The following is a 20836-nucleotide window of genomic DNA, read 5'->3' on the forward strand; positions in this document are numbered from 1 at the left end:
AGCGTCGGAGAGGCCTTCCAAGCTGAAGGGTTCCCTGCGCACAGCAGAGTTCCTTCCAGAGATTGGGGCTCTCCTGGCAAATGCATTGGGAAGGAGGAGCAGTTCATCAGCTGCAATGTTGGCCCATTTGAAAGTGGAAAGATCAGAAGAGCCCTGAGGCTGGATCAGGCCCATTTGGTCCAGTGTTCTGTTCACACAGAGGCCAACCACAGGCCCCAGTGGGATGCCTACAAGCAAGACACAAGTGCAACAGCACCCTCCCGCCCATGTTCCCCAGCAACTGGAGCGCATAGGCACACTGCGGCCTCAGCTGGACCTATGGTTCTAGCGTGACAGAGGGGTGAGGATCTTGCAATATTTTTATCGCAAGATGTCCCCCTCTGCTTATGCATGCCATGTGACGGCCTCAGACGAACAGGACGTTGCGCCCGCCATTTTGGTTTTTTTTTAAAGAAACAGAAGTAGCGCACAAGCGCTCATGAACTAAAAGGTCAGGTTTTTTTAAATTAAAAATAATAATAATTTCCCCACTTACCCTGCGCACCATGCACGGTTCCCAGCTCCTCATGAGTAACCATGAGGAGCCAGGACAAACTGTGACGCCCACCCACAAGTTCTGCAGTTTCGGGATCATCCCGAGACCGTGGAAAAAGCGAGCTGAAAGGGTACAGTCATATCCCAGGGAAAGGGAAGGATCATCCCTCCCTGCACCTCTTGTGTGTCATGTGGACACACAGGGACCATCCTGGGGATCGCCCCGGGATATCACCCCGTCTAGCTATGGCCTTCGTCTGATCCTGGATGGAATGTATAGCCATCATATTATCTTAGTAGCCCTTATACACCACTTGAGTAGGCAATGTGTTAGACTGGACGTCCCTTTAGAAGAGCCAGATCTGCCCTGGAACCCCCGGGGAAAAACCAGGCAGAACCAATTAATGCAATAATTGTACGGAATACAAAGAACCTCCGTTTCCTGAAAGCTCCCTGTGTCAAATCACAGGTTACCACAGAGGGAGGAAATGGGGAAATGGCAGCCTGCAAGGCCCCCAGGCCAAACATGGCATCTCCAGCATCAGGTGGTGTTTATGACCCTTCTTCGAGGCTGGGCGGGGTGGGTGGGTGTGTGCAAGCTTAGGCCCGGTTTTCACATCACCACGACTCCAGGTTCGTTTAAACCCTGGGCTGTTATACGAGAGGCATTCTGGATGTTCCGTCTCCCGATTCTTTGTTGCTGCGTCTGAACTGAGATTTTTGGAAACCAGGACTTTGCAGAAGGAAGGGTTGACAGTGAGTGGACAGAGATCTGCTTTTTCCCCATGAGATGGATAGGAGATATCCGTGTTTTGGTCATGTTATTTTATTTGTATTTCATTATGTGAAACCCGCTCCGTCCAGTCTCTGCTTGAAGACCTCCATTGAGGGAGAGCCCACCGCCCTCCAAACCACTGGGCTGTATTGTCCGGCTGCTCTGACCAGGGCTGCTCTGACGTCTTTCTAGACGTCCTGCCCAAATCAACCTCCCTGTAACCCGAGCCTGTCATTTTGCGTCCCTCAGTCTTGGCCAATAGAGGACAGTTCGCAGCCTTCTTCCGTGTGACAACCCTTGAGGTACTTGGAAAGTGCTGTCCTGCCGCCCCTCAGCCTCTTCATCTGAAGGCTAAACACGCCCAACGCCTTCCGTCTTCTTTCGTAGCACTTCGTTTCTAGACCCCGGACATCTCTGTTGCCCTTCTCTGAACTCCTTCCGACGTATCCTAATCCTTGTTCAAACGTTGTTCAAACGTGGTAATTGAGGTGAAGTCTGACCAGCGCAGAACTATCACTTGTCATGATTTGGAAACTATATTTCTATTGATGCAATCTAAAAACTGCATTTGCCTCTTTTGTGGCCACATTACACTACTGATCGATAAGTAAACATCAAAGAAACAAACAAACAGACCCAACAACACAATAAATAAACCGTATAGAAGAGCTAGATGTCTCAGCATAAGACAAGGATCCAGAGATTTAAATGCTTTGTCAGTGAAAAAGGCCTGTACCCAGCACCCAAAGGATATCAGAGATGCCTCCTTAGGGAGCCTGGTGCGCCACTCTGGGTTGAGACATGGAAAGCGGGCCTCACCCTTCCAGAGAAGGAACTTAGAATCATAGAATAGCAGAGCTGGAAGGGGCCTACAAGGCCATCGAGCCCAGCCCCCTGCTCAATGCAGGAATCCACCCTACAGCATTGCTCACCCTTGCTCAGTGTTCTTTCGCGATGCTGCTGAGATTCAGAATATGCACCTGCAATGCTCATCTCCGGGGGAGACTCAATCCACTGTTGCACCCTGTCCTGCTTGTGGGTCCCTGGTTGATGGCTGGTTGGCCACTGTGTGAACAGAGTGCTGGACTAGATGGACCCTGGATCTGATCCAGCATGGCACACATTGCAATCTGAGCAATCTGTCTCCTGCTTTCTATGGACCATGATGAGATCCGAAACAGGCATGTAACTGGGCTTGGAAGTCCAAAATAAGCTTGGAACTGGAACTGGAAGGGGCCACACAGTTTTCCTTACCTCCCTTACCTCTTGAGGAGCCCAGTCATGAACAGAGCCTTGGGGAGCAGGGATCACCCCTTGCTTGTATCCTCGCATCCGTGCCCACAAAGAAGCAAATGGAAATCTCTTAATTTCTTAGTTGCCCACCACCACCACCACCCCTGGTCCAGTTCTCAGTAGAACTCAGCAGTGAAAAAGTATGTTCTTGTTAGTTCTAATTCTGGAGGTGATAAAATGTGCTTAACAGCCATAATAATGAAAGATTTGGATTTTCTTGTTCTTTTACTGGTAGTTGTTTCACCCTCCAACCCATGTTCCCCAGCAACTGATGTTACAGGAAGCCAGATTCCAGCTGGACATCAGGAAAAACTTCCTGACTGTTAGAGCAGTACGACAATGGAACCAGTGACCTAAGGAGGTGGTGGGCTCTCCCACACTAGAGGCCTTCAAGAGGCAGCTGGACCGCCATCTGTCAGGGGTGCTTTAAGGTGGATTCCTGCATTGAGCAAGGGGTTGGACTCGATGGCCTTAGAGGCCCCTTCCAACTCTACTATTCTGTGATTCTATGCCTCTGATACTGGAGGCAGCACATAATGGACACCAGAACTGTTGTTTAAAATGGATGCTGTTTTACACTGGGTTTTTTATATTTTTGATTGTTTTAAATTTTGTATACTTTTTAATGTACACTGTTTTTAACTTTTGTAAACCGCCCAGAGAGCTTCGGCTATGGGGCGGTATATAAATTTAATAAATAAATAAATAACCATCAGTGCTAGTAGCCATTGATAGCCTTCTCCTCCAGGAATTTATCCAACCCCCTTTTAAAGCCATCCAAATTGGTGGCCATCACTACATCTTGTGCGAGTGAGTTCCATAGTTTAACCATGTGCTGTGTGAAGAAGTCCTTCCTTTTATCTGTCCTGAATCTCCCGCCAATCAGCTCCATGGGATGACCCCAGTGGGTTTTAGTATTATGGGAGAGGGAGAACGTTTGCTCCCAGAAGTTGTGACAGCCGCCACTTTGGATGGCTTTAAAGGGGGACTGCGCGAGTTCATGGAGCATAAAGTTGTCAGTGTCTACTAGTCATTACCCCTAACGCCAGAGGTTGTGTGTTTCTCAATATCGGTTGCTGGGGCGCTCAAGTGGCTTTAATAGGGACACGTTCATGGAGGATAAAGCTGCTGCCTTCACATCCTGCTTCTGGCCATTCCAGTGAGGTGGGATCAGAAAGCTGGGTCCAATAGGACTTTGGTCTGATCCCACACAGCTCTTCCGACATCCTTATTTTTTATGAGGTCTCTGAGCCAATGTTATGGCTGAGCATACATTTGAACCCAGGTTAGGCCCATCTCAGTTCGATCTCTGGCCCCATTGCCCACATAAGCTCTTGGCCACAATGTCGTGGGCTTCTGTTCTGCTTCTGTTCTTTCAAGAGGATGCTGAGCATAACCTTTGGACTCCAAGGCATGAGAGGTCTGTTTAGCAGCCAGCGTGTACATGCATGCACCCCATGGGCTGTATCTGAAGGGGCCCTTTGCTGTTCTTTTAACAGTACACAGGAGAGGAGATTCCAAGTCATTGCAGGCATTTTTGTGGAGCTGAAATTATGTGGGGAACTGGTGGGAGGGGAAGGCAGGGAGCATCAAATAGCCCCGCTACCCTGGGGGAACATGGTTCCTTTGAACTCCAGTGTCACCCCACCCCCAGATTGAGATCCAGGCCCTAGTGTCAAGCTGGAAGGGCCCAGGTGTAGTGGAACAGGGGCAGTGTAGTGGGTGGAATGGGTAAGAATGTAGAGCATCTTGTACTAGTTATGTATGTACTGTATGTGTTGTGAGATAACTCTGAGTAAAGGAACATATTCTTGGAAATGGAGAGAGGCTTCCATGAACGGGTCAGTCAAGTGCTTTAAGCAGCATGTAGCTTCACTTCGCTGGGCGACCTCCATCTGGGTGTTACTGGTGTCATTGGCAGACCGGGCTACGTTGAGAGAAATGGGAATGGTGGTACGACCAGGTCTGAAATCAAGGATGAGGTCACCGGCATTGTGGGAGTTATAAAAGGCCAGGGTTGGATCAGTTAGGGAGAGAGATCCTTGGAGAACGAGAAGCCCGCCACACCTGCTCAGGCCAGCTTGGCCCCCACAATGCTCTCCATTTAGGTAAATATGAAACTTCAATATTGACTGTTAGATTGAGAGGAACCGAGGTTTTACTCATGTCATCAATACGCTTGCTTTCATGTACTTGTAGTGAATATAACGTTCGTGTATTTAGAAACATTTGTGATGTGTCTCATCTTAGCTACGGCTTGTTATTCTCTTAGACTGTTTGAGCAATAAAAATTTGGGCTTAAGAGAAGTCTCAGGGACTGCCTTGCCCATCTACTTTAATCCTTGAAGCCCAAAACACTTGGTAAAGATTTGTAAAAGTATCACTGATTGGGGTCCGTCCTTTAAAGCTGTTGTGTTCTCTCTTGGCCTGGTGAATCTCAGATTCAACCATTCAAGTTTGGAACACAAGCTAGTGGGATGGAGTGATACAGAGTTACTAGTCTCACAGGGCCTTCTTTTTGGCCTGCCGTTTCTCCTGTGAAATGTCTCACTGCCCCTGTTCAGACAACTTGCTAAACCATGAGCTAAACATTATGGCTTAGTGGGTCATGTAAACCATGACTTAGGCCTTAGCTAGACTGGGCGAAATCATCCCTGTGCATCCATATGACGCACAGGCGATCCCAGGATCAGGGAGGGATCATCCCTCCTTTGCCCCGGGATCTCACTCTCCACTTTGGGCCTGCTTTTTCCGCGGTCCCAGGCTGAGCCCAAGACTGCAGAACGTGTGGCCCGTTGGGGGGAGCGGGAAAATTAATTTTTTTAAAAAAACTTACCTTTGCGCGCGATGGGGCGCTCTGTCTTCTTTTTTTAAAAAATGTAAATGGCGGGCGCGACGCCTGTCCTCCTGTGGTTATCGTGCCTCACGTGTAAACGAGGAGGGATCTCGCGTTAATCACAACGCAAGATCTTCCCTCCTCGGTCGTGGGATAGAAGGTAGGTCTAGCTAAGGCCACTGTGCGTCATGTCAACCATTCCTAACCATGGTGGCTATGTAACACGGTTTAAACATGCTCCTTAACCACTTGCTGCAAAAGGGTTTGCGGCCTAACCGTGGCTTAGCGTGTCGTCTGAACAGGCCCACTGACTCTTCTCCCACCATAGTCCCCATGGAACACCAGTGGCCTTCTGGGGGAGAAGCAGATGCCCAAGGAGCCCTTGATGTGCCTGCTGCTGGGCTGGCCAAGAGTTTGCCTGAGCATTCTTCACATATTTAGGGCATATATTTGAAGTGGTGGGTTGCCAGAAAGGCATCTGCAGAGCAAATTCCTTAGATAAAAAGAGAAGCCATTTCATATGTTCATTCTATCCTTCAGTGTTTGGCAGTGATCATATCATGAAAAGGGCAACGGAAATGATTGAGGGACTGGAGCATGTCCCCTAACAGCTGGGATTGTTTAGCTTGGGGGAAAAAGGAGGCTGACAGGGAGACATGATAGAGGTGTACAAAATTGTGCCATTTTTCTCCCTCTCCCATAATACTACAACCCACTGGGGTCATCCCATGAAGCTGAGTGGTGGTGGTAGATTCAGGACAGCGCAGAGTTAACCTATGGGGTTCTGTCAAGTATGGGGTTCAGGAAGGCCTTGCAAAGTGTCAGTGGATTCATTTAGAACTGGGTTGGAGTGTCGGAATCTGAGTGGGCTTATCTCTGCCAGGGTTCTCAGGGGAAGTACAGAAGGGAGTAGCTTTGTCCCCCTTCCCCCCTCCCCTCAGCTTTGGGGCTATAAGACTTCTGCGGGAAACTGATGGAGTGTTTAGAAAGGTGCGTGTGTGGGGGAACTTGTTGAAGGAGTCATTCAGATTGTGGCATTGTCTTGGTGGGCTGAGCACTACCGCCCTGTTTGGACACAGGCATGATGTATGGGCCAGAGCTCCTGTCTATCAAGTGGTTTTGAACGGGCCCACACTGACCTTTATAAGCTGGAGCAAAGTCAAGGAGCCTTTGTGAGGATCATCTTTCGACTCATGGCCCGAAATCCCTCCCTGTTTAGATCTGTCACCGTTTGGGACTTTGAAAGCACTCTGCACATGGACTCCTTCCTACTTGGGCTTTGGATTACTAAGGACTGTGCCATGAAAAGTACTGTGAGGCCTTTCATAGACTTGAACTCTCTCATTTGTGGTGGATTGTGTGTGTTTGTTCAACTGCTCAGCGGAAGGGTAGACTGCGATTGATTTTTATTGTTGGACTTTTTATCCAGCCCATGATCTTGTTTAGGCCTTGGCCACGTTCCCTGAGTTACCTACGTGTGGCCGTGTTTGGACTAGCTCCCTTCGGATGGTTTGTTAAGCCTTTCAAGAATTCCCCCATTGTGATTGCCTGAAGGATCATATCCGGAATCTTTCCCCTCCCTTGGTCGGGTTTAGGACCTGTTTTTGGAACCGTTGAGATGGAAACTGGGAAACCAAGTTGCTATTGTAGTGAGTAGCATTTTGACTGTACGTTATCTTGAAGCCTAAAGCTTTCTCACCATCTATCAGCTTTAAGTATTTTTGAAGTACGTAACCATTAAGTGGGATTTCCTCCAATAAAAGAAGTCTCACTGATTGGGTGTCCCGGGTCAGTTTTCCAGCATGTGTCAATGCCGGAGGAAATGGGAATCCATGTCAGAACTCTTCTTGTGTCCACTGGGCCCTTTGTTTGAGGGCAGGGGGCACGCAGATAGCCCCGAGCCCTGCATGTGCCGCTGGGTCAGGGCTTGGGGCTTCCACACACGCACAGGAACACTGTTGAGCATATGTGACCACATCTGCTCAGGAGCAATGCCTTCGTGCAGGTGCACGCATGCATCCCAGCCATCTTGGCACAGACAGCTCCGTCTTCGCTGCTGGTAGAGGTGGGAAAAGCCATCTCTGTGAGGGTCTCCTCTCGGTCCTAGCAGCAGCAGCAGCCAGAAGGCAGCCCTCGAGAGCCCCCTGGAAGTGGTGGCCAGGCCACGGTAGCATTGAGGGGGCCTTCTGTGGCTGGGCTACTCAGAGCCCATCGCTGCTCAGAGCACGGAGAGGTGGAGCGTCTGGAGGCCTCGCCCGTCCCGAGGAGCCGGACTGCAAGCGCTTGTGCCCCCCATGCTCCTCCCAGCCTTGGGGACCCTCGGGGCCACCGCTAAACTTTCAGACAGAGCCAAGGAAGGGAGGAGGCAGGAGAACGGAGGAATCAGCAGTAGATGCCAAGGTGGATTTGGGTTTGTGGCCGGCTGGCCAACTGGCCTCTCTGGGCAAGGTAAATGGCAGTGGCCACTATGTGGTGGGCTTGCCAAAGCCAAGAAGCGAGGGTCCTCTCCCCTGCCCCCACCCCCACCCCAGGATGCTGAGCCTGTGAGCTCAGTCTGGCCTTGGGCTCCTTTCGTCACCTGCTCAGACATCAAGCTGTCCTCTGCTGAGCACCTGAAATGCTTTAGGGTGGATTCCTGCATTGAGCAGGGGCTTGGACTCGATGGCCTTGTAGGCCCCTTCCAACTCTGCTATTCTATGATTCTATGATCACCCCCAAGTCCCACCAGCTGAGTGGGGGGTGGGGGGGCTCACTTTTCCCCAGGGCTGGGGTCTGATGCCTGGTGCTTCTAATAAACAAAAAGACATCTTGCCTTAAAAAATAAATTAAAAAAACCACTTCAAAAATGCACTTCAGCGTCACCCTTGAAGTTTGCTCACTGCCATAATTAATGCGAACATGATGCTCTGCGGAGCAGTGGGGCTGGTTGCATGTTAAAAACTTTCCAGTTCCTTCCAGGAACAACCACCCTCCTGTGAGTTCAGGGCGAGCGCAAAAGGGATCCAATTTAATGGGTGCATTTATAGTCCCGGGCTGCCTGGCTCTCTGCGGAGAAGCCCTTTGCTTTCTTTTTAACGGGTCGTATAAATTGCAGCAATACTGGATTCTGCAGAGAAGAGATGACCCTCTCAGCTGCCTGTAAAAAATGGCTTTGCTTTTATAAGACCTTTCTCCTTCATCCAGTCAGCACCATTTCTCTTGAGCATCCGGGATGGAGCTGGCAAGGGACCCGTCAGCCGCCCCGCCCAGCCCCGCCAGCGCCACCCTCCCTTGGGCTCTTGAATGAGCAGTTGAAAGGGGGAGGCCTTGAAATGGGGGGAGGGAAGCAGATTCTTCACAAACAATGCAGCGCATGAGGAGGGGGAGACCCACTCTCTCCATGCTGGGGTGGGGGGAAGCAGGGGGTCGACAGCAGCTGATAGATGCTACAAAATAAACCCCATGGAACGTTTTAAATATGGGACCTCCGTCCCCCCCCCCAAGACCGTCTGCAAGGCAGCTGTGTCCAGTGTGTGAGGCAGGCCAGGATGGGAACGCTTAATCGGACCCAAATCAGCAGGGAAACAGCGCCAAAGCCGCCTCCCGCCATGGCGGCGAGGTCTTAGCAGTGACGCAGAATGGAAACCAAGCAGGAGCCCAGCAAAGGCCTGAGTGCGAGGGCGGTTTTTCCACCAGCTGGGAGCCACCGGAGCAAGGGCTCCTGCCAACGGAGCCGGCAAAGCAGATGCACGCCTCCCCATCTGCATGCTGGTACAGGCAAACCCCAGGGACACTACCACTACCACCCCCACCCCACACACGGGGGCAATGCCTGGCTCTGTGGAAGGACCCCTCCAAGCCAGGCATCCCCATACCTCTTGTGCACTCAGTAGCGTGCCCTTGGCCCCCAACCGTTGCAGCCCATGCTGATGGCACCTGTCCACCTCTCCCTTCTCCTGCCTGCCTCTCCACTGGGCCACTTCCCGTACATCCCTGGGGACCTCACCTTCATGCCCTGAAGTTTGCACAGACCTTTGGTGAGGGGTGGTTCTCCCAGGCACCCTGGCCAGGGCAGAGGCACTTCCCCCCAGGGGCCAGATTGGATGGTAGGTTTTTCCTCAAACTTACACAATGTCAGGGGAGAACATGACTTTATTTTTTTATTTTTTTAAGTATGGAACTGCAAAATCCTGGGAAGAGTGCTGTTGAGGCAGGTCCCCAGTCCAAACCGTTAAAGCCCTCAAGGGCTTTGGACCAGGATACCTCAAGGGCCACTTCCTCCCACACAAACCTGCCCAGGCATTAGCCTACATTGGAGGTGCTCCTGCAAGGTCCCTGTGCCTTCCCAGGGGAAGAGGAGGATGGGTTGGGGAGTGAAGTTGCTTGCACCTAAAAAGTGGTTGATACATGCTTGGAATATATACATTAAACAACGACTCCCATTTTGCAAAGCTGAGCTGAGGCCCAGCGGGGTGGGGTGAGCCCCTAGCTCACCCCAGGCCTTTCAGGAAAGCAGGGATGAAGTGGGCTGGGTTTATTGTCCCGCGTGCAAACACATAGGAACGCTGGACACTGCCGAATACCATGCCAGACCACGGGTCCATCCAGCTCCATACTGTTGACACTGACTGGCAGCCCTGGCAGCCCGGTTCTTTCCTAGCCCCGCCTGGAGATGCCACCTGGCGTTGCCCCGGGGACCTCGTGCAAGGCCAGGCAGGTGCAAGGTGCCGGAGGAGCTGAAAGGGCCACTGCTAAAAGCGTTGCTGCTTCTCGGCCGCCCGTCTGGTAGAGCTGGGCTTCCCGCCGCCGGTCACTCAGCACCCACAAGTTGGTTGCATGAGATTCCCTGGATGGTTACTTAGCAGTGGGTGTTGCAAGACAATGCAGCCCCCCACCCCCAGGCAAAGGACGCTTCATCTCTTCCTAGTCAAGGGTTGGAGTTGCACTCAAGGCTGCAGCCCGCCCTGAGGATTTGCTTCACTCGGTTTGGGTGTTTGTACCTTACCATGACTTCGTCCCACCGCGGTCCCCTCCTGCGGTTCTCCCCCCCCCCCCCCGGAACAACGCTGGCCATCAGGCCAGCATCTCTGTTGGCTTTCAAATACTCCTTCAAACCTCCATCTTTTAGGAAAATCCCAATTGGACCGATGTGTAATTTCTAGCTGGACCAGTTGAGTGCCAGGGAGCAAAAGGGGGCACCGTGTGCTTCAGTGACCATGGGCCATACAGTGGGGCGGGGGGGAAGTTGTGTGCACACCCTGCATGCACACATGTGATGAGTGTAAGGTACAAGTCTAAGGTGATGCACGTTGGGGGAAAAAAAAAAACCCAGCTTCAAGTATAACCTAATGGGATCTGAGCTGGCAGTGACGGAAGAAGAAAGAGATCTTGGGGTTGTGGTGGAAAAGCTCGATGAAAATGTCCACCCAGTGTGCGGCCGCTGTAAAGAAGGCAAACTCCATGTTAGGCATGATAAGAAAAGTTCGTAGTTTGGGGGTACTCTTAGACCCATTTCTGTCGTTGGAGGCTCAAGTAGCCGCCACGGCTCGGAGTGCCTTTTACCATCTTCGGTTGGTTCGCCAACTACGGCCTCTCCTGGACAGGGATAGCTTGACCACGGTGGTACAGGCATTGGTAACCTCAAGATTGGATTACTGCAACGCGCTCTATGTGGGGCTGCCCTTGAAGCTGCTCCGGAAGCTGGAGCTAGTGCAGAATGCTGCAGCTTGGCTGTTGTCTGGAGCTGCCCCTTTCCAGCATGTAACTCCTCTGCTGAGGGAACTGCACTGGCTGCCTATTCGCTACCGGGCCAGGTTTAAGGTTCTTGTACTTGTGTACAAAGCCCTAAACAACTTGGGACCAGGATACCTGAGAGAGCGCCTTCTCCGGTCACTGAGGTCATCCGAGGGCCTGCTCCTGGTGGTTCCACCTAGATCCATCCTCCGATTGGAATCCACCAGGGGAAGGGCCTTCAGCGTGGTGGCGCCCCTCCTGTGGAACTCCCTGCCTCTGGAGGTCAGGCAGGCTCCAACCTTGTACTCCTTTCGGCGCCTCCTGAAAACATCTTTATTCCAAGAAGCCTTTCTTTAACATGCAGCCTTGGATTTCTGTGTTGTTGTTTTGCTTCTTTTTAAATTTTGTTTTAACTGTTTTATTCTGTTTTTATTTTCATTTTACCTTGTACACCGCTCCGAAATTTTTTCAATGAGGAGCGGTATATAAATATTCTAAATAAATAAATAAAAGAAGTTGAGAATAAAACAGCCAGTATCCTACTGCCCTTCTACAAATCGATGGTGCGACCACACTTAGAATACTGTGTACAGTTCTGGTCACCACACCTAAAAAAAGGTTTTTATAGAGCTGGAAAAAGTGCAGAAAAGGGCAACTTAAATGATTAAGGGGCTGGAGCATCTCCCCTATGAGGGAAGGTTACATCAGCTGGGATTGTTTAACTTGGAAAAAAGGAGGCTAAGGGGAGACATGATAGAGGTGTACAGAATTATGCATGGTGCGGAGAATGTGGATAGGGAGACATATTTCTCCCTCTCTCAAAATACTAGAACCCAGGGTCATCCCATGAAGCTGAGTGGTGGGAGATCCACAGCACATAGTTAAATTATGGAACTCACTACCACAAGATATAGTGATGGCCACCAATTTGGATGGCTTTAAAAGGGGTTTGGATAAATTCCTGGAGGCAAAAGTTATCAATGGCTGCTAGCCCTGATGGTTATGTGCTACCTCCAGTATTTGAGGCAGTAAGCCTGTGTGCACCAGTTGCTGGGGAACATGGGCGGGAGGGTGCAGTTGCACCATGTCCTGCCTTGTTCATCCCCGGCCGATGGCTGGTTGGCCCCTGTGTGAACAGAGTGCTGGACTATGTGGACCCTTGGTCTGATCCAGCATGGGGCTTCCTATGTTCTTATTGGAAAAGCCTACGAGGTCACATGGGAACACCCCCTCCAACTAGCGCAGATGGCTGCTTGGTCCCCATGCACATCCCACGGAGATCAACCGGAGTAGGGAACCATGACGGGAGCCTTGGCCCTGGCACAGAATGAGCCACTGGCATCTGGGTCAGCCCCACACAGAGGCAGCTGGGAGGGGCAGCTGGGGTGGAGAAAGGGACAAAACTGCTGGGGTGGGGCATTGCAGAAGGCCCGGAGGGGGTCGGGCGTGGCTGTGCCATGGCCAGGATTCGTAGCTGTGCTTATGGGTGGAGGTAGAGCGAGGCCTGGAGAGTGACTGGAATGGTGGGTCTGCCCCCCACCCTCCCCCCCACCCCCCACACCCACCTGTCCTGTTTCCTTCCTTGTGCCTCCCAGAAATCCTGCTTGAGTCGCCTGGGGGCTGAACTCAGTGAACGAATGGACAGGTGCATCGCCTCTTCTGATCTCTGCTCACTGTGGAGTGGGTTGCATTGGTTCATCTGTCGGATGTGGCTGGTCGTGTGTGTGTGGGGGGGACACTCCTGTTTTGGGTGGGCGTTCAGCTGCGCAAACAACACCCCTAAATGGGCCTTTATGTGGCTGGCAGCCCAGTCCTCGCAAGCATGTTTGAAAGGAGGTCCAAATAAGTGGTTGTGCAGTCCCGGACATGTCTACCCAGAAGCATAGAATCATAGAATCATGGCACTGAAACGGCCTTGGTGGCTCTGACTGACGACTTACTCCGAGTGAAAGACAGGGGGAGGGCTACCCTGTTGATCTTCCTGGATCTTCGGCGGCTTTTGATACCATTGATCATGGTATCTTACTGGGTCGGCTCTGCGAGATGGGAGTAGGAGGCACTGTGTGACAGTGGTTCCGCTCCTACTTGCGGGACCGATCCCAGAGAGTGGTATTGGGGGATTCCTGTTCCACCCCATGGCAATTAAGCTGTGGGGCACCACAGGGTTCTATTCTATCCCCCATGCTGTTCAACATCTATATGAAGCCGTTGGGTGAGGTAATTAGGGGTTTTGGGGTTGGGTGATATCAGTATGCTGATGATACTCAGCTCTACTTCTTCTTGTCGTCGGAGTCAGCTGGGGCTGTGAAGGTGCTGGACCAGTGTGCCTAGAGGCTGTAATGGGCTGGATGAGGGCCAATAGACTGAAGCTGAATCCTGATCAGACGGAAGCTCTGTGGATTGGTGGTTCCCAAGTCCGGGAATTGGGTAAGTGACCTGTTCTGGAGGAGGTGGCGCTCCCTCTGAAGGAGCAGGTACGTAGCTTGGGAGTACTCCTTGATCCATCATTGTCACTGGAGGCCCAGGTGGACTCTGTGGCACGGAGTACTTGGGGTCAGCTTCGGCTGATCCGCCAGCTACGGCCTTTCCTGGACAGGGACAACCTAGCCACAGTGGTGCATGCACTGGTAACTTCCTGATTAGACTACTGCAATGCACTCTACGTGGGGCTGCCCTTGAAGACGACATAGAAATTGCAGCTAGTGCAGAATGCAGCAGCTAGACTGCTGGTGGGTACATCTTACAGAGCCACCATAACACCGGTTTTAAAGGAACTGCACTGGCTGCCTATACGCTTCCGGTCGGAATTCAAGGTGTTGGTAATGACGTTTAATGCCCTAAACGGCTTGGGACCTCGATACTTGAGAGAGCGCATCTCCTTATATATGCCTGCCCGAGACCTTAGATCTGTTGGAGGAGCCCTTCTCCGCATCCTACCAATGCAACATATATGTTATGATGGGACAAGGGAGAGGGCCTTCTCTGTGGTGGCATCCCGACTGTGGAATGCCCTCCCCTTGGAGGCCTGACTGGCACCAACATTGATTGCATTTCAACGCCAAGTAAAAACACGGCTTTTTAACAAAGCCTTTGATGGTTAAACTCACTGGCGCATTGTTTTAACTGTTTTAACTGCATCTATTTCTTTTAAATTATATATTGTTTTAACTTGGATTATGGTTTAATTTGTTTTTAACTCTATATATTTATTGTTTTATACTGTATGTTTTTATCTGTACGCCGCCCTGAGATGTTAGTGATATAGGGCGGAATATAAATATTATAAATAAATAAATAAATAAATAAATAAATAAATAAATAAAATCATAGAATAGCAGAGTTGGAAGGGGCCGACAAGGCCATTGAGTCCAACCCCCTGCTCAATGCAGGAATCCACCCTAAAGCATCCCTGACAGATGGTTGCCCAGCTGCCTCTTGAAGGCCTCTAGTGTGGGAGAGCCCACCACCTCCCTAGTTAACTGAACTCAAGTCCCATTGAATTCAGTGAGGCTTACTCTTAGGTAAGGGGATGTAAGCCTGTCGCCTAGGAGTGCTACAGCTGCAGCCTCCGATCCTTTTTGCAAATTGAGACTACAATATGCAATCTTGCGTTGGTGAATATTTTGAACACAGTTGAAAATAACCCAAGTGAAGGGAGAATGTTGAAGTCGTGAGGACTCATTAGAACTGTAGGAAACCATGGGCTTAGCACAGCCCTTCTCCAACCTGGTGGCTTCCAGATGTTCTAGATTACCAACTTCCAGCATCCTTGACCATTGGTGGTGCTGGGTGAGGCTGATGGGAACTGACGCTCGATGCAGCTGGAAGGCCATGCTAGGGGACGACCGGGGCTTTAGGGTCAGATGCCTGTTGAAGGCCTGGATTGGTGGCTGGAATGGATGTGCTGCATCAGCCCCAGACAGATTTCAACCTGTACAATGCGGAGGGGTGGGATTAGAAGGAGCCTGCCCTCCCCAGATCAGGGAGTCGCCAAAGGGTGACCTCTGCCCTCTGCGCGTCCGTGGTCTCGTCCTGCACGTGGAGTTTCCTCCTGGGCTGCCGTGTAATGCCCTGCCTCTTTTCTCCCCCTTTCTCCCCAGGATCCTGACCCCGCTCTACAATGGAAAAACTGCTCCTGTATCTGCTGCTCATTGGCTTCGCGGTGAAGGCGCAGCTCTGTCCGAAGCGCTGCGTGTGCCAGATCTTGTCTCCCAACCTCGCCACCCTTTGTGCAAAGAAGGGGCTACTCTTTGTGCCCCCCAACATCGACAGGAGGACAGTCGAGCTGCGGCTGGCGGACAACTTCGTCACGAACATCAAGCGGAAGGATTTCGCCAACATGACCAGCTTGGTGGACCTGACGCTCTCTCGGAATACCATTAGCTTCATCACGCCCCATGCGTTCGCGGACCTGCGCAACCTGAGGGCCCTGCACTTGAACAGCAACCGGTTGACTAAGATCACGCACGACATGCTCAGCGGGCTCTTAAACCTGCACCACTTGATCCTGAACAACAACCAGCTGACCTTGATCTTCTCCACGGCCTTCGACGACGTCTTGGCTCTTGAGGAGCTGGACCTGTCCTACAACAACCTGGAGACCATTCCCTGGGACGCCGTGGAGAAGATGGTCAGCTTGCACACCCTCAGCTTGGACCACAACATGATCGACAGCATCCCCAAGGGCACCTTCTCCCACCTCCACAAGATGACCCGGCTGGACGTCACATCCAACAAGCTGCACAAGCTGCCGCCCGACCCTCTCTTCCAGCGCGCCCAGGTCTTGGCCACCTCAGGGATCATCAGCCCGTCCACGTTCGCGCTGAGCTTCGGCGGGAACCCTCTGCATTGCAACTGCGAGCTCCTGTGGCTCAGGCGCCTCTCTCGGGAGGACGACCTGGAGACCTGCGCGTCCCCCCCTCTCCTGTCTGGCCGCTATTTCTGGTCGGTCCCCGAGGAGGAGTTCCTGTGCGAGCCCCCCCTCATTACGAGGCACACCCACGAGCTGAGGGTGCTGGAGGGCCAGAGGGCCATCCTGAGGTGCAAGGCCCGCGGCGATCCGGAGCCTGCGATTCACTGGATATCCCCGGAAGGCAAGCTGATCTCCAACGCGTCCCGATCCCTGGTGTACGACAACGGGACCCTTGACATCCACATCACCACCATGAAGGATACGGGCTCTTTTACCTGCATCGCTTCCAACCCGGCCGGGGAAGCCACGCAGTCCGTGGATCTCCACATCATCAAACTGCCACACATAGTGAACAGCACAAACCACATCCACGAGCCGGACCCAGGTTCCTCTGACATCTCGACTTCCACCAAGTCTGGTTCAAACACCAGCAGTAGCAACGGGGAAACTAAAATTAGCCAGGACAAGAAGGTGGTGGTGGCAGAAGCCACGTCGTCCACTGCTCTGCTCAAATTTAATTTCCAAAGGAATATACCTGGGATACGTATGTTCCAAATTCAGTATAATGGGACGTACGATGACTCACTCGTTTACAGGTAGGGGAGCCCCGGGCCAGTTCAGCTTCTGCCGGCTTCTGTCGTGATAGTTAGCTGAGCAACCGTTTTCCTTTGGTCTGTTGTCGGCTTTGGAGGTCTGGGAGACTTCGCCTCGATAGAGGTGGGCTGGATCCGAGCAAAGGCCTTGCGGGTCCAGCCTGCTGGACCCACAGTGGCCAACCTGGTGCCCACAAGCAGGACAGGAGTACCCCAGCACCCCATCCCACCCCCTGCTTGTGTTCCCCATCCTACAGAGGAGCTACTCTGTAGCCCTGATGACTAGGAGCCCTTGGCTTCCTCCATGCTAGGATTGACCCAGTTCATTCAGATCTCACTGCAGTGACAGGCCGTGAGGTGCCCAGGTGCAGGCAGCCGGGTCGGACAGGAAAGCCCTCAATGCATTGCTGACCCTGGGGCGGGGGGGGGCATGCTGGCAGAAAGGGAGGGAGGGAGCTTGGACCCCTTCTTCAGGGCCGTCTGCCTGGGCTGAGACAGCACAGCAGATCTGGCAGGTGCATTGCAGGCAGTGGGTAGGGTTGGTTCTCTGGCAGCCCCTGATTCCCGGAAACGGAGGGCCGTGTGCCACGGTGAGACGGTCCCGGCTCGAATGGTTTGTGCCTGCAGCCCCAGGAGCCCAGGGTGGCCCCCATGCCTGTGGGAACCATGTGGGGGCAGTGGAAACTCCTCTCTTTCCCCTGTGCTTGGCCCTCTTTGGAAGGAGGGGCAGGGTTTTGCCAGCGGAGGGGCTTCGCAGAGGGTTTTTTGAAAAGTCTCTGTGGCTGCTGAACTGCCAGTGGGGTAGACATGGGGGGAAGGGAGGGCGGTGTGGGGCAGAGGACGGTGCACTGAGCTGCAATGCGGACCCTTGTCTGCCCCTCCGCTCCTCCTCCAGGACGAGGGAAGAGCCATGCTACTCTCTGGATCGACAAAACCGCTCCATGGTGATTATTATTCTACTATGTCAGGGATGAAGGCGCAGCTGTAAAGCATGGGGCAGCAGTTGTGGCTTGTGAGGGAAGTTCCACGGCTGTGGTAGTACACGTGGCCATCTGAAAGGGGCACCAGGAGACCCTTCAGTCCAGAGTCTAAAATCCAGCAGCCCAACAGTGCTGTGAAGCGCTGCAGAAGCCGTGATCAACAGCAGTGATAAACAGCACCGTTAACCTCCCTGATTCCAGCTCTCGGGCTGCGGAGTCAGCTGTTTAAATGCGGAGCACCCCCATGCTGTGCCGTGAGAGTTTGGCCCTGGCCCTGGGATAGCTTGGGTGCAGGTTGCCAATGTGATTCCCTTTGGCCCTCAGAAGATGAGCCGAGGATGGGCTACGAAAGACCCTGTCCCCCAGCATGCTAGGATGACGGCGGGCGGAGGGTGTGTGTGCAGCTGGCCGGGACAAGGCCTTCTTGGGAATGGCTCCCCGATGGTGGAATTCCCTCCCCAGAGAAAATTCCCTAGTGTGGTCAGGGAAAGACCTTTTTATTTTCCAAGGTGTTTTAAAGTCAGGGTTATTGGTCGTTTTACTGCCTGGTATTCTATGTTTGTTTTTAATGCTGTTACAAGAATTTTGTGTTTCTGTACATGTTTTAATTTGTAAGCGCTCTGGGAATTCTGGGGAATTGAGGGCCAGGATATAAAATCAACCAATGCCCAGTCTCGGTTCCCGCCCACGTCTGGGCCTGAGCCTGTGGTTGAGTGAGGAAGAATTCAAATGCAGTTTCCAACCATGAAGTTGGCTTTGTGATTTATTTTTGGATAATCCTTCCTGACCTTTAATCCTTCCAGGTAATCTGGTTAGCAGAAGGATTGGAAACTTAGCCCATCTAAGAAGACATTAACACTCTCTGGGGTGTTTCTTTGGGGGGGGAGGGGGGGCAAATCCCAGCCAGCTAACCTGATGAGTTGGGGGGACGTGGGCAGAATGTGTGGATGAAGTGTTGGTTTGCTAAGTGGATTTGCTTTGAAGCCTGCTAATGGAGCAGTCACACCTTTCAAAACGATTTATCATCTGTTATCTGTTCGTTAAAAAAATAAAATAAAATAGCCATTTCCCTGTATGGGAGCGGGTCCTGCAGCTCCAAGCTATTCGTGAGTTCCAATCTCCCTCCCCACCCCCACCCCCCTGGTGGTTTCCTTCTGCAGTTTGTGTGTTACTTGTTAATCATAGGGAAACAGTGTGTGTGAAAACGATTGTGATTAAAAACAACAGCCCTCTCCATGGTGACTGGGGTCGAGTGAGGATGCCTGGTGAGGAAGGGGCGCCGGGAGGCGGAGAAGGCATCCAGCCCAAGGAGAAGGGCCTCAGGGTGTCCCTTCGAAGAAGCTGTTCTAGATCAGACCAAAGACCTATTAGCGTAGAATTCTGTTTCTACGGTTGCTGAACAGTTGCCTTGGGGAAACCCACAAAGCAGGACACGGGTGCATCAGCACTCTCGCACCCATGTGTACTGGTGTACCTGGGGTAGCGTATGGCCTTCAGGAATAGTAGCCATTGATAGCCTTCTCCTCCAGGAATTTGTCCTATCCAGGCTAAAGCCAAAGTAGCACACAGTATTCCACATGTGGCCGGACTAGATTTGTACAAAGGGCACTATGACATTGGCAGTTTTGTTTTCGATTCATTTCCTATTCAAGTCTAGCAGGGAATTTGCCTTTTTCATAGCCGCTACACACTGCATTGACATTGTCCTTGGGTTGTCCCCCACAGCCCCAAGATGGTCAGTCACAGCTAGCTCAGATCCCATCATCCTATATGTAAAATCTGGGTGTGTGTGTGTGTGTTTTGTCTCAGTGTGTATCACTTTTCACTTGCTTCCATTGAACCACATCTGCCATTTGGATGCTCATTTTCTCGCAGTTCAGAGAGATCCTTTTGGAGCTCCTCACAATCCCTTTTTGTTTTTACCACCCTAAGTAACGGGGTGTTTGCTACTAATTACATAATATATAATTCAAAGTCGGGAGTTAGTTGGTCATGCCTTTTGGCCTGCCTTCCCATTGACAGATTCTCATGAAACACACTTCATTGGAAAACTCATGACATGCAGATTCCCCAAAGAATGACAGTTTTCACTATAATTCAAAGTCAAGAGTTTGTTTATGTTCATAAACCTTTTTTTGGGGGGGGGATTAGACTGTCTTCTATCACAATATACTATAAAGTTTTATTTTTAATTTCAAAAAAGTCAAGTATAATTAAACAAACACAGTGAATTGCAAATTGGAGCAAAATGAAAAGTGAACACAGAAAAAGTATCTGTACACTTTTATAAACACAGGTGCAGGCCAAAGTACAACAATAGCCCAGTAACAGAAGGATTAAGAGACACCGACAGTTAAAGTAACCCAGTCGAAGTTTGGTTAAAACTTTCATTAGATTTGATTTTTCTACACGAACTGTGTTTGCAGATAACCAACTGGTTTATGAATAAGTTATATAAGCTCTGATCCCATTACAAGCCCCTCTGTGCAGGCATTGACTACTCATTTCTACTTTCAACTTTCTGTTGTTTAAGTAGTTTCTAATGCGTAAGATGGCCTCTCCTCTTATTTCAAATCTGCTAAGTTTGCTCAGGAGACTTTGGTGAGGGATTTCGTGAAAAGCCTTTTGAAAGTCCAAGTAAACAATATCTACCAGTTCACCCCGTCCACATGTTTATTGAAAGTCTCAAATAATTCTAAAAGATTAGTAAGACGAGACATAACGTTTCAGCAATGGCATTGATTCTTTTTCAGTAGGCCTTTTCTTCCTATAAGCTTCCTTGTTTTCTCTTAGAATCATAGAATAGCAGAGTTGGAAGGGGCCTACAAGGCCATCGAGTCCAACCCCCTGCTCAATGCAGGAATCCACCCTAAAGCATCCCTGACAGATGGTTGTCCAGCTGCCTCTTGAAGGCCTCTAGGGTGGGAGAGCCCACAACCTCCTTAGGTAACTGATTCCATGGTCATACTGCTCTAACAGTCAGGAAGTTTTTCCTGATGTCCAGCTGGAATCTGGCTTCCTTTAACTTGAGCCCGTTATTCCGTGTCCTGCACTCTGGGAGGATCGAGAAGAGATCCTGCGTCCCACCAATTTACCTGGAAGAGACATTAAGATAACCTGCCTGTAATTTTCCAGATACCCACTCCCCCAGTTCCTTTTTTTAAAAATTGGTGTTACATTTTCATCCCCCAATCCTCTGGC

General features: G+C 51.2%; 1 protein-coding gene across 3 annotated transcripts in view; it reads left to right on the plus strand.

Moving 5' to 3' along the window:
* Positions 1–20836, plus strand: part of LRFN5 (leucine rich repeat and fibronectin type III domain containing 5) — an 84256-nt gene that overhangs the window by 43868 nt on the left and 19552 nt on the right. For all 3 annotated transcript variants that reach the window (XM_063147695.1, XM_063147696.1, XM_063147694.1), the window contains exon 2: positions 15251–16658. In XM_063147695.1, coding sequence (XP_063003765.1) covers positions 15271–16658 — 1388 coding nt within the window. In that variant the 5' untranslated portion in view covers positions 15251–15270. The remainder of the gene's footprint in view (positions 1–15250; positions 16659–20836) is intronic.

Source organism: Elgaria multicarinata, chromosome 2 (genome assembly GCF_023053635.1).
Source record: "Elgaria multicarinata webbii isolate HBS135686 ecotype San Diego chromosome 2, rElgMul1.1.pri, whole genome shotgun sequence".
NCBI lineage: Eukaryota > Metazoa > Chordata > Lepidosauria > Squamata > Anguidae > Elgaria > Elgaria multicarinata.